At 39.4% G+C, this 12938-nt stretch overlaps 1 protein-coding gene and 1 long non-coding RNA gene across 7 annotated transcripts in view; one reads left to right on the forward strand and one right to left on the reverse strand.

Moving 5' to 3' along the window:
- Positions 1 to 1750: 1750 nt before the first annotated feature.
- On the reverse strand, positions 1751 to 4700 carry LOC122201988. The gene is made up of 3 exons (XR_006194410.1): positions 4565 to 4700; positions 3102 to 3307; positions 1751 to 1960 (listed from the first exon to the last, which is right to left on the reverse strand). It is a non-coding gene; the product is annotated as an uncharacterized LOC122201988 (long non-coding RNA).
- PLEKHA1 (pleckstrin homology domain containing A1) overlaps positions 3144 to 12938 on the forward strand; it is a 38045-nt gene continuing 28250 nt past the window's right edge. For 5 of the 6 annotated variants that reach the window (XR_006194409.1, XM_042908075.1, XM_042908076.1 and 2 more), the window contains exons 1-3: positions 3144 to 3284; positions 8664 to 8720; positions 11139 to 11184. Coding sequence is in view for 5 of the 6 variants with exons in the window: in XM_042908075.1 (XP_042764009.1) it covers positions 3144 to 3284; positions 8664 to 8720; positions 11139 to 11184 (244 nt within the window). In the remaining variant the exon portion in view is untranslated. The remainder of the gene's footprint in view (positions 3285 to 8663; positions 8721 to 11138; positions 11185 to 12938) is intronic. The other variant, XM_042908079.1, reaches the window with a different exon arrangement.

Below are 12938 nucleotides of genomic sequence, written 5' to 3' on the forward strand. Positions count from 1 at the left end.
TTCCCTTCTTTTGGGTATATATCTAGGAGTAGAAATGCTGAGTCATATGGTAATTCTGTGTTTAACTTTAGAAGAATTACTGAACTGTTTTACACAGCTGTTATACTGTCTTACAATGTTGGAGGGTTCCAGTTTTTCCACATCTTTGCCAACATTTGTTATTTTCCTTTCTTTTAATTATCGCCATCCTAGTGGGTGTGAAGTGGTGTCTCACTGTGATTTTGCTTTCCATTCCCCTGGTTACTAACGATATTGAGCATCTTTTTGTGCTCTGTTGGCCAGAACATCTTTTGGGTTCTGTCGTGTATCTTCTTTGGGAGAAATGTCTTTTCATGTCCTTGCCTGTTTTTTATTTGGCTTGCTTGCTATTGCGTTGTAAGAGCTGTTTATATATTCTGGGTATTAGACCCTTGTTAGGTATGTAATTTGCAAATATTTCCTTTCATTCTGTAGGTTCTCTTTTCATTTTCTTGATGTTCTTTGATGCAAAAAAGCGTCTAGTTTTTATGAAGTCCGATTTAGCTTATTTTTTCTTTTGATGTTCATGCTTTTGGTGTCATATCTAAGAATTCACTGCCAAATCCAAGGTCATGAATATCAGCCTCTATGTTTGGTTTTTTTTTTTAAGTTTTATACTTTTAGCTATCCTATATTTAGATTGTTAATCCATTTTGAGTTAATTTTCATATATAGTGTGAAGAGAGGTCCAGTTTCATTCTTTAGCATGCGGATATCCACTTGTCCCAGCACCATATTTTGAAGAGACTAGATCTTTCTTCATTTGCATGATGTTGGCATCTTTGTTGAAAATTAGTCGACCATAGATGTGTGGGTTTATCTGGGCTTTCGGTTTTATTCCTTTATGGGCACCTGGGTGGCACAGTTGGTTAAGTGTCCGACTCTTGAGCGTGGCTCAGGTCATGATCTCACAGTGTGTGAGTTCGAGCCCCACGTTGGGTTCTACGCTGCTGGTGCGGAGCCTGCTTGGAATTCTGTCTCTTCCTCTCTCTGCCCTTCCCTAGCTTGTGCGTGCGTTCCTCGCTCTCTCTCTCTCTCTCTCTCTCTCAAGATAAATAAAAACTTAAAAATTTTTATTCCTTTGGTGTATGTCCGTCCTCATGGCAGTACCACACAAGCGGATGGTTTTTATCTATGGGATATGGGCACACCTAGGAGATGCTGTGGGTTAGGCCCCAGACTACCACGATAAGGCAACTATCGCAATAAAGCAAGTCCAATGAAAAATTTGGTTTTCCAGTGCATATGAAAGTTATGTTCACACCATACTGTAGTCTCTTCAGTGGGCAATAATATTACATCTAAGGAAAACAACATATATACCCTAATTTAAAACTACTTTATTGCTAAGAAAATGCTAACCATCACCTGAGCTTTTAGTGCGTCATAATCACTCATCACCACGACAAATATAATGATAATGAAAAAGTTTGCAATAGTGTGAGAATCACCCAGATGTGACACAGAGACACAAAGTGAGTGAACAGATGCTGTTGGAAAAAATGGTGCCAGTAGACTTTCTTGATGTAAGGGTTGCCACAAAACTTCAGTTTGTCAAGAACACAGTAACTGTTCGTGCAGTAAAGGGAAGGGAAGCACAATAAAATGAGGTATGCCTGTACATTAGTGTATTAATATTTCAAGTTTTGATTACATTTTAGAAATTTTTTAAAGGTTGGATAAGTTCATTGAAGAAATTATCTCCTCTAAGTGCCAGATTTATAACAACACACATATGCAAACTTAGTGGATACTTTTGTTTAAAAAGTTTTGGTGTGTCTTAACCATTTCTCTGGCTGCGTACAGAATAATGATTTAGATATGCAGTCTATTAGGATGTGTTCTAATTGAATTTTCACTATGGGTTAAACTTACCTTGAGCCTTTAAATGAGGAGCTAGTTACATAAATAAATTCAACCTGCCAGAAGGTGTTGGCGCTGGCTGTAGAAGAATTAGAACAGGAGCAGTTCAGATGTGCATCCATTAGGAAAAGGAGTCATATCTATAGTTTCTAGAGGAAAAAAGTGGCTGGGAACTCTGCTTTTTACTTAAGTCATGGTTTTTAAGTTTAATCCCTACAACCAAAATTTTAGTACATGAAGAATCAGAATATGATATGCCTCTGAAGTCTCTTTTAATGTATAACTTCTCTCTTCCCCTCTTTTTTCCCCATGGTAATTTATTTACTAAAGAAACTGGGTTGTTCTATTGTTTCCCACAGTCTGGCTTTTGCTGATTGAATCCCTATGGGCAGGCAGTGTAATATATTCCTCTGCAGTCTTTATTTCCTGTAAATTGGTAGTTTGACATGATAAAAACTTTTTTGTTACATGTTCGCTTCATAGGTGATGTTTGTGGCTTTCATCAGGAAGTACATAAATACCTGCTTATCTCTCTTTTTATGATATTAACTAATTTTACTTTGATTCATTTTAGTTTTAGCAATTTGAAGGGTTTGAGAGAGACAGGGTGGTGTAAGATGTTAAGATTTAAGCTCTAGAGCCCAAGAATCTGGGTTCGTGTTTTGATTTATTATCTACTGCTTCTCTAATCTTGGAAAGTCACTTTCCCTTATGAGCGTCAAGTTTCTTATCTGTGAAATGGGGGTGATGATGCCTGTTCATGAGGTCGTTTTGAGCGTTCAGTGAGAAAATGCGTGGAAAAGAACCTTGCACAGAGCCTAGCATATAGTCAGTGGCCAATAAATGTTACCTATTCTGTGACCTTAAAAATATTCTAAACTAATCTGAAAGGTAGATTATATCAATTTATAAGTGAGGAGATTAAGTTTGGATAGCTGTTTTTTGGGGAGTTTCTTGTTTTTGCTTCACCTGTGTTTATTAAGGGAAAAAAGGAAGTCAGTTATTCAGCTGAGGTGACTAGCTCTCCTTTGCTCCCATCAATGTGTATAGTTGAATTTAGTAACCATTCATAATAAGCTTAATTTCAAAAGTGATTTTTGCCCATGCGTCCTAAGGCTTCACATTATCTGGCCCTCACTTAGTTTTGGAAAACAGGCTCTTTCTTGAACAGACTGTACCATAGCACGTATTATGCATGAAGTCCACCAAGAAATACTTACTGTTAATGTTTTTATTTTGCAGTGTAATGTTCAGGCTCAGAAATGCCTTATGTGGATCGTCAGAATCGCATTTGTGGTTTTCTAGACATTGAGGAAAATGAAAACAGTGGGAAATTTCTTCGAAGGTACTTCATACTGGATACCAGAGAAGATAGTTTTGTATGGTACATGGATAATCCACAGGTTTGTAAAATCCAAACGGTCACCTTTTTTCCAAAACACACAAGAGTTTTAATTATTCAAGTATTTAACATACCATCTGGTGTGAGGATTTGTCCTACTAAATAAACAATACGTGTTTAGATTTATTTCTACTGGCTGCGTTCTTTCTGTCTGCACCCTCAACTCCTGCTATCTTATTTGAATTTCAGAAGATGAAACTAAGTTTATTTAATAAAAATTTATGCATGCATATCTGGGTTTTTTTCCCCCCTTGGGAGAGAAATGCTGTCTCTGGTAGAAAATACATAAATCGTTTAAATTTAAGAGACTTTCTCTAGAGACTACTGTCTTTTGTTTCTTTGGTAAAGAAATGACATCATCTAGTTGACACTTCACGTGGGTAGTCCTTTCATCCTGCAGGGTCAGATTTGAGTGTCAGTAAGTGTCATGCCATTCATGAACTGAAATGCACTTTGATTTCATTGTTGCCTTTCAGATCATTGGGGAAATGTCATAAATTAAAACTTAGAATCCCCATTTTAAGATCTGTGAAAGACCTTGGACTGGAGAGTATCTGTCGAGTAGTTTGTAAGCTTTCTCTACCTGTGAAACTCTTCATTCAAATTGGGGTGGATGTTGCAAGGAGTCCCTAGCAGACGTCTAAGCTGGTTTGGTCTGGCGGGTGAGGGACTCTTAGAGTCGAGGGAGGAGCGGGGACTGGTGGGAGGTTCCATTCTGTTCCACAGAGAAGGAACTAGATCTCCTGACAACCAAGCTAGTATTCTTTACCGGTGTGTACTTATTTTAGGTTAGACAAAATACTTATTTATTTGTATTTGTTTATTTAGAAGTCAAGTTGTAAGAGACCTGAGTATAAATTTAACCTCCTCTTTAATGTAGGAAAACTGTCTATCCCTAATCTCCACTTTAGCTGTTGTTCGTATTACACGTTATCAAAAAGTACTTACTGTATTCGAGACACTTCAATTATTATTTGCTCTGTGAGCCAAAATCTGTCTCCTTGTATTTGCTACCCATTAAACCTACTCTGTCCTCTGATTCTCTATAAACTTTAGTCCTTTTATTCAGACACAGCCTTTGAAATTTTGGAGGGTAATTTGTATTTTAATTCAGTGTAGATTATTTGAGTGCTGACTTTCAGACTTTTTTCCCTAGGAGTGGTCTACACTCTATCCTTCTTCTTCATAGAGTTTATTGATTCTGTTTTACTCTCTTATCCCTGGGTGTAACCACCTTTCTTGGGTGATAGTAACCTGGCTATACAACTGTATGATTAATACCTTTATTTACTTGTCCAGAGTCAGTGGGAGAAGGAACAGGTCAGCAGAAATCAGAAGTTCATGTTTGCCTTTTTTTTTTTTTTAACATCAGATTTCTCCCCTTTATGACCTCATCTTTTTATCTGTGGCATAATCCCCTCCCAAACTCTCTTTCGCAAAGAGGAAAGTAACTTCGTTCCCCTTGACTCCCTCTAATTACTAGTTTCCAGGGAACGGTTCTCCTCTCCCTTATGAGCCGTTGCACGGTCTGCCTGTGCTCTTCCTGGTTTGTCTCTCTTTGCGAGATCTGATGGACCGATACGTATGGTTTCTCCTGAATCGTATTTAAAGCTCCTTGATTATTTTTCTTCCTTCATATATGATGGATTCTCCTCCTCAGAATTCCTCCTTTCATCAGCACTTCCCACTTCAAGCTAGAAGAAGGTGGGCACAAAATGGACTATGTTTATTACGCCGAAGGAAACATGAACTTGGAATTCAGAGTTAAGGTCTTTGCGGAAGTAGTAGCATTCGGAATTGACCCAGAAGGGTGGGTACGATTTTGGCCAAGAGATGGAGAAGTGGGTATTCCCACTCTTAGTGCTGTAAGAATAGCATGGGCAAAGAAATCCAAACAAGGAAGCCTGTGGTGTATGTGGAGAATAGGTCACTTTGGCTATAGCAGGCAGGGTGTATGTTGAAGTCTGCACTCAGCTAGGTCTTTTGTTGTTGTTGTTAAGTTTGTTTGTTTGTTTAAGTAATATCTACACCCAGCATGGGCTCGAGCTCACAACCCTGAGATCAAGAGCTGCATGCTCTTCTGACTGAGCCAGCCTGGCGCCCCACATGAACTCTTTTAAAGCCAAATTTCCATGATGTAATTAACACATTTTTTAAAACTTGAATGTAGTGCAGAATTTTAAATCTGTTTTTATATTCAGTTCTTAATAATTTTAACTCTTTATTCTGATGAGAATCTTTTACCATCTTGACTCTGCAACCAGTGGATTAGCCATCAATATAATAGCTTGGTGTCACTTTATTTAAAAAAAATTTTTTTTTTTTAATGCTTATTTATTTTAGAGACAGAGAAACAGAGCACAAGCGGGGTCAGGGCAGAGAGAGGGAGACACAGAATCTGAAACAGGCTCCAGGCTCTGAGCTGTCAGCGTAGAGCCCAAAGCGGGGCTTGAACTCACAAACCATGAGATCATGACCTGAGCCAAATTCGACACTCAGCCGACTGAGCCACCCAGGCGCCCATCTTGGTGTCATTTTTAAATGTATTAAGACTTGTATCTCCTCAGGAAAACTTTAGTAAAATGTCTTGCTAAGGTTATTACGTTAGGTTGAGCCATGTGAAATGGCCAATATACCACCGTTTTAATCTATTAAAAAATGACAGTTTCATAGGATTCAATCTAGTTGCCTATGTTATGGTGCTGTAGATTATAACGATCATAAGCCCTGATAATGAAAGAAAATCCCTTTTACTCACCTGTCCTTAGGGAACCATTCCTCCTCCATTTTCCTTTCTTTACCACTAACCATTGGTTTAAAAATCCATTCTAGTGTATCACTAGGGATCAGTTTGGAGCTTTCTGTGTTTTGTCGAGGGCGTGGGTGTGGTGGAGAATTAAATAATTGAGTAGCTCTCTCAGGAAGTGACTTTGAAGAAACTTGAAAAAGATATTTTGGCAAAAGGAGTGCAGAAACTCATAAGGACAAATGGCTTATTTTCCTTTTTATCTTAAATGTCATGAGTTGATTATTTCTTGTTCACTGTCAAGTAACAGATTTTGAAACCTACTTTTATGTAGTTGAACTTGGCAGTAATCATACCAATCCATAGAAACTAGGTATTTTGAATATTCGTTATCTCTCAGCTACTTATATTTCTCTATACTGTGCCACTGTTCAGTCTGTGATCCTTTATGTCATGTGGCCATGACATAGTGCTCATTTCTCTTCTTCATACAGAGGCTTAGAACTGTATTCAGTTAGTTAAAATAATACATTTTTGGAGGACTTAACAGAAAAATAACAATTTTGAATGAAGGGTAGCAGTGTTTGAAAAAATCACGTTGACAGGAGTTAGGAGGTCTTGAAGACATTTTAACATTTCATTTCCTTATCCAAAATTTAAAAAAAACACACACAAAGCAACCTCTAAACTTAATAAAACATTTTGTATAAGAACAACCATTTAAAATTCTACCTTAACAATGATAATTTTATATACATATTTATTTATGGTTTATACTTAGAAGCTTGAACATAGTATACGGTTTAAAGCAAAACATAATGCAGTTTACATAGGAGTGAATGTCTGAGAAGACCTGTCCCTGTCAACAATAACCAGTTTATATTTGGGAGTCTTGAGGCTTTCGTGTGATTGTCTCCAGGAAGCTCATAGAGAGGTTCAAGAGAAGTACCTCCTAATCGTTCATGAGAACAAAGCCAAAGGTTTTCTTTTCTTTTTTTTTCTTAATGTTTATTTATTTTTGAGAGAGACCGAGCACGAGCAGGGGAGGGGCAGAGAGAAAGGGAGACACAGAAGCCAAAGCCAGCTCCAGGCTCTGAGCTGTCAGCAAAGAGCTTGATGTGGGCCTTGAACCCACAAGCCGTGAGATCGTGACCTGAGCTGAAGTCGGATGCTTAGCCGACAGAGCCACCCAGGCGCCCCAAAAGTTTTCTTTTTAATGTACATACTTATAAAGTCAGTAAAGAAGTTGATCTTGGATGGGGCGCCTGGGTGGCTCAGTCGGTTAAGCTTCCGACTTCGGCTCAGGTCATGATCTTGCGGTCCGTGAGTTCAAGCCCCACGTCGGGTTCTGTGCTGACAGCTCAGAGCCTGGAGCCTGTTTCAGATTCTGTGTCTCCCTCTCTCTGACCCTCCCCTGTTCATGCTCTGTCTCTCTCTGTCTCAAAAATAAATAAACATTAAAAAAATTAAAAAAAAAAAAAAAAGTTGATCTTGGTTAATCTACAGTGGAGGAAACTTTCAAAGTGAAGACTGTTTTAATTTTACTTTTAAAATCTATCAGAGGTTTCCTTTATTTTCTTTATTAATTTTTTCCAGGTTCTTTACCTGGTGTTCCTGCCTCCTTCTTCCCCCTCTTTCACCGGTCCCCTTTATTATATTACAGGATATGTTAAAGCACAATTTCAACTACAAAACTGCTCACAAGCCTTCTTTAATGGTTTCGAATTCTTTAACGGTATAAATTCTTTGCCACTTTTTTATTTAGGTCTTTTTTACTTAGGTTAGATTCTTGGTTCAAGTTCCCAAACTGGTGTTTTCTACTACAACCCTGTACGATCCCATATTATGTGTAGCTTCTGGCCGCCCTCATCTGCCTGCTGTAGCTCCTCTGCTTTCTCTGCCTGGAATATTCTCTCTTCTGTTTGCATTTCACATATTTCCTTTAAAGACCAACCTAAATGCTGTTCATGTCTCCACAGAGTCCTTCCTGCCAGTCTTTCCTAGACATGATTCTCTCTTCTTAATAGTTTACCCCTAGCTCTTCCAGGACCCAAACCCTGCCTCAAACTTGTTAGGGAAGAACAAAAATATAGTGAACATGTCAGTATATACACTCCTGACATATGGCTTAAAGAGTATCAGTTAATAATTATTTTAAAAAATGGAATCAATATAAATAAAGGACGGTATAATACTAATATACTTAAATGGAAGAAAATCAACCTTTTAGGGATATATTTGATTAATAATTTTTAATAGAACAAAGTAACGTGTAGTATTGAAATCTCTTACAATTGTATTTACGTCTCAAGTATTTTTTCCCATTGCCTTCAGGAACAAAGTCTGATCTTGTTTATGGCTTTTAAAGCTCATGAAAAAGAAAATGAGTTTAGCTGCAATGATGAAACTAGCCTTTTAGTTATGGAATGCGTTACGGTGGAACCAAATAGAATTTGGTTTTGTTATCCATGCCGTCAGCTTGATTTGTAAATACTTGAACTGAAAAAGTTGATTTGTAAAGTGTAATATTAAAAAATCTAATTTCTTAACTGCTTTTAGTATGTGTAGAACATTATAATATAATATAAATTAATAATGCTGGATACTAATTATATATTAATGATTTGTTTCCAGAACTTACCTTCTGGATCATCACGTGTTGGAGCCATTAAACTTACCTACATTTCAAAGGTAGTTTTTCTCTATCGTTTCTCAGTCATGCATGAATTAGAATTGCTTGGGATATGAGTGTGAATGAGGGGCGGTTTCCTTTCTGTGTCATTTAGTGATGATGTTCGGGGTCATATCATGCTGAAGATGGTACCTGGCCACTGTGTGTAGGAAGGTCTTTGGTAAAATTAGGCAAAATATGGAGTTAACTTGTAAGATGTGGCCAATTGCAAAAGTTAACATTAACCTTTACGATTAGGTATATGAATATCAGAAGGAGAATAAACAGTTAATGATTAAGTTCTGTCTTTGGGAAATCTGGAGTTTTGTTTTGTTTTTTTAAGTGTATTTATTTTGAGAGAGAAAGTGCAGTCAGGGAGGGTCAGAGAGAGAGGGAGAGAGAGAATCCCAAGCAGGCTCTGCACACTGTCAGTGCAGGGCCCAACATGGGGCTGGAACTCATGAACCGTGAGAAGTGGACGCTTAACCAACTGAGCCCCCCAGGCTTCCCCCCTGGAGAAGGTTTTTTCTGAGTCCGTATTGTATTTATTTAAACTGTTTTCCAGCTTTTAATCCCATTACCTCTGACTTTTTATTTCTTTATGTTTTATTTTGAAGAAAGTAAGAACCATCTGCATGATAAAAGAATGATTCTTCCCTCATTTCACTTTGTCTCTACTAATTTCTGTTTTCTCGTTTGTCGATTTTTCTGGAATTTTTGCAATACTATTTTTCTCTTCAAAAATTGAGATTTGGTATTTTCAGGTATTTTTTTCCCTTTATTATATTGGGGTGGTAACTGAGATAGAGATGTCGAGGAGCTAGGCCTATGGGGTTTTTATACAAAGTAATGTGCGTCGATGGCTCAAGATAGAAGGTGTGAAGAGTAGATTAAGTAATATGCACGTGTATACTATTATGCATATATTGGGATTTGTTAGCAGAGGTCTTCAAGAGAAGACCAGTTTACAAGTGTGCTTATAAAGGTAGACGTTCATAGATAAAGTACTTCATTATCAGGATCACAGCAGAGCTGTTCATTCTCACTGACCAAAAAAAAAAAAAAAAAAAAAATCAGCCCTTGGATGACAAAGATTACATATTGAAAGGGAAACCTTTTTTTTTTATTATTATTTATTTAATTAAAACCATATTATTTAATCTGCAGAAGACAAATATTGTTTAAGTATACCTTAAGTGTCCCTGTAAATCAAAACATTTACTAAGTGCTTCAGGGTAGCTCGCAGCTTCAATTCTAGAGTGCTTATTATTAAGAAGCATAGCGTGTCTTTGTAAAGTGTTAGAGCCCTGGTCTGCCGGCCGGCCGGTAGGGTGTCGCGCTGTAATGTGAATTTGTTGCCAAGCGCTTTTGCCTCTCCGGGCGGTGATGAGGAATAGGCAGTTGAGGGAGAGATCGCCCACATGCTCCTAGGTTTTCAATCGTTTGTTGCCTGGTCTTTTCAAAAATGAAGCACTGACTGAGCGAGTGGCCCTGACTGACCAGCTGCTTCCTGAATCTTCCTCGGCTCCTCTTTTAAAATATAACCTTTTCTGTGCAGCCCTGTTGACTTTCATCTCTGTCCCGAAGTTTCACTTGTACAGTTTGTACTCTGCTTTAGACATGCCTCTTTTTTTCCAGAATTTATTCTTGGAACAAATTCCAGTGTGACTCAGAGCTGTGAATTTGTAGTTGGGATCAGTCAGGAGCCCCAGACTTAGAATTCCTTTTGAAGGTACAAAACAGACGCTACAATTACATGTTCTGACACCGGCACTAGGGTCGGAATAGTCAGGAAGAAGCTTCCGAGAGAGCTACGTTATTTGAGGGAATAACAGTAACCAGGTGCCAGTTGCTTCCCTTCTGAAAGGAACCACGTGCTGCGTTTAGCAAAGGGACCCCGCGATCCCAGGGTATTCTGCTGCACACGAGGGCATCCGGTGCCATTTTGGGTTCCTCATTGCAGATTAATGCCTTTTGGATTTTTGGACGTTGTTAAATACACAATCTCCCCCTTGCCCGCCATCATTTTCTCTTCAGGTTCACAGCTAATTTAGAAATAGGCAATCTGGGAAGAATTCAGAGTTTCTGTAGTGTATCCCGAGGGTATTTTGAAAGTTACGTTATACTACAAAATGTCCTATGTGTTACATAAAACTTAAGGGTTTACTTTCAATTTCTTCACATTTCCTTAGGATAAATGCAAGTTTGTTCAAAGAGAACAGGGAAGTATCGTTTGTTTTGAACATCTTACAGTTGGGACCCATGTTCTGTGTTCCATTTGCAGTTCTTTTTCAGTAGCCTTTAAAGTGTAATTTCAGGCCTGAGTGCTAAATGTGTGGGATTACTGGGAGATCGTACTTGTGGGAGTTGGTGCAGCATTTAAGGTTGGTTACGGTCACATATGAAGAAGTCAGTGACTCGTCTCTCTGTTTTGTTAGGTCAGCGATGCAACTAAGCTAAGGCCAAAGGCTGAGTTCTGTTTTGGTAAGTAGCCTTATTTTATATGTTAACTGATTTAAGTTTGCTAACATAATTACATCATAATTGTAAAAGGAAACAGTCCTGGAAAACCACATGACACAAACCTGTGGGTTAATGGATTATTCTGAGGCAAATTCCCTTGAAGCCACCATCCAGGTGAAGAAATAAAACTTCTCGCCTACCCTCGAAGCCTCTTTTCCTGTGTCCATCCCGGTCACGGCCGCCTCGCTCGGCCCACATATAGTCCTTACCTAGGCGTTTATAGCGATGACCGCCAGTGAGATTTCAGGTAATTTCTAACTTTCTACCTTGTATTATTCTATATTACATGCATTTATAAATAACGGAAAGGATTTGGTCTTCTGCTCGTGGGTCGCGAGAAGTGTACAGCTTGGGGGTAGAGGTAGTTGAGGGTGTGTGATTCACTTGTTCGGCAAACATTTAGTGAAGGTCTAGTGTGTGCACACTGTGCTTGGCACTGGGCTTGTTGTTGCCCTTAAGAATCTCACAGGCTGCTTGTCTCTCAGACACCGGACCTGGTGAGATCCTTGCATTTCTTACAGTCAGTGCATGACGGAGCGTACAATTTATTAAAGAAACACAAAGGAAGAGCTTCACATCCTTACTGGGGATCCTTACCAGGGGAAGCCACACTGGGTGAAGAGGCACTTGAGCTGGTGGCCAGCTCAACCTTGGTCATCCTCCAGCGTTGGGAAGAGAAGGGGGAGGGATCACAGGACCAGAGGCACGCGGGAGAGAAGAGCGAGGTGTGTGCGGACATCTGAAAACTCAGGGAGGCTGGCAGGAACGGTGAGAGACCAGAAAGTAAAAGGCTGGGCAGAAGTCCGGGCGTAACATGTGGACAAGTGGCGTATGTGTATGTATGTGTGGGAACGAGAGGCGAGAAACTAGCATCTAGCAAGCTGACATAGGTGGAGGATGTGCTTTGTATGGATAGAGAGTTTTGATACAGGCAGATTAGCTCGGTGGCTTCCGAACTACTCTCCTTATCTAAGGGCCCGCATCTGGGTCGTGGCAGTGGGAAAGGAGGGACAAACAACCCTGGAAGGAAATGTGCAGGGCCTTGGTGACTGGATGTGTGGGAAGAGAGAGCTATCAGGTAGGTTCGCTTCAAGTAAAGAAATGAGGACCTGAGAGCTGGATTGGGTAAAGTGTTTGGTAAGGAGTTTGAAGTGGTGAGGAAACATCCAAATGGAAATGTTCCGGTGACGGTAATTGAAGATGGATGGAGCCTGAAGATCAAGAATGGAGAAATTTGGAACTTGTGAAAATAGTTGGGTGGTAGTTGAAGCCGGGAGAGTTGATGTGCTCTCAGAGTCTGTCGGGACACCAGTGATGGAAAGGACAAAATTCAGAGTGGCCAACTGGCATCAAAAAGGACCATTTTACATTAATGTAAAATACTTCTTGAGGTAGAAATGATATCAGCGTTCTTTGTTCTCTTTTTTTTTAAGGTTTTTTTTTTTTTTTTTTTAATTTTTTAAATTTATTTTTGAGACAGAGAGAGACAGAGCATGAGCAGGGGAGTGGCAGAGAGAGGGAGACACAGAATCCGAAGCAGGCTCCAGGCTCTGAGCTGTCAGCACACAGCCCGACGCGGGGCTCAAACTCACGGACTGTGAGATCATGACCTGAGCCGAAGTCGGACGCTTCACTGGCTGAGCCACTCAGTCGCCCCTGTTCTCTTTTGCTTGAAAAGGGCGGGTTTCTTCTTTAGGCATTATGTTGGGGATAAC

This window comes from Panthera leo, chromosome D2, assembly GCF_018350215.1.
Source record: "Panthera leo isolate Ple1 chromosome D2, P.leo_Ple1_pat1.1, whole genome shotgun sequence".
In the NCBI taxonomy this organism is placed as follows: domain Eukaryota; kingdom Metazoa; phylum Chordata; class Mammalia; order Carnivora; family Felidae; genus Panthera; species Panthera leo.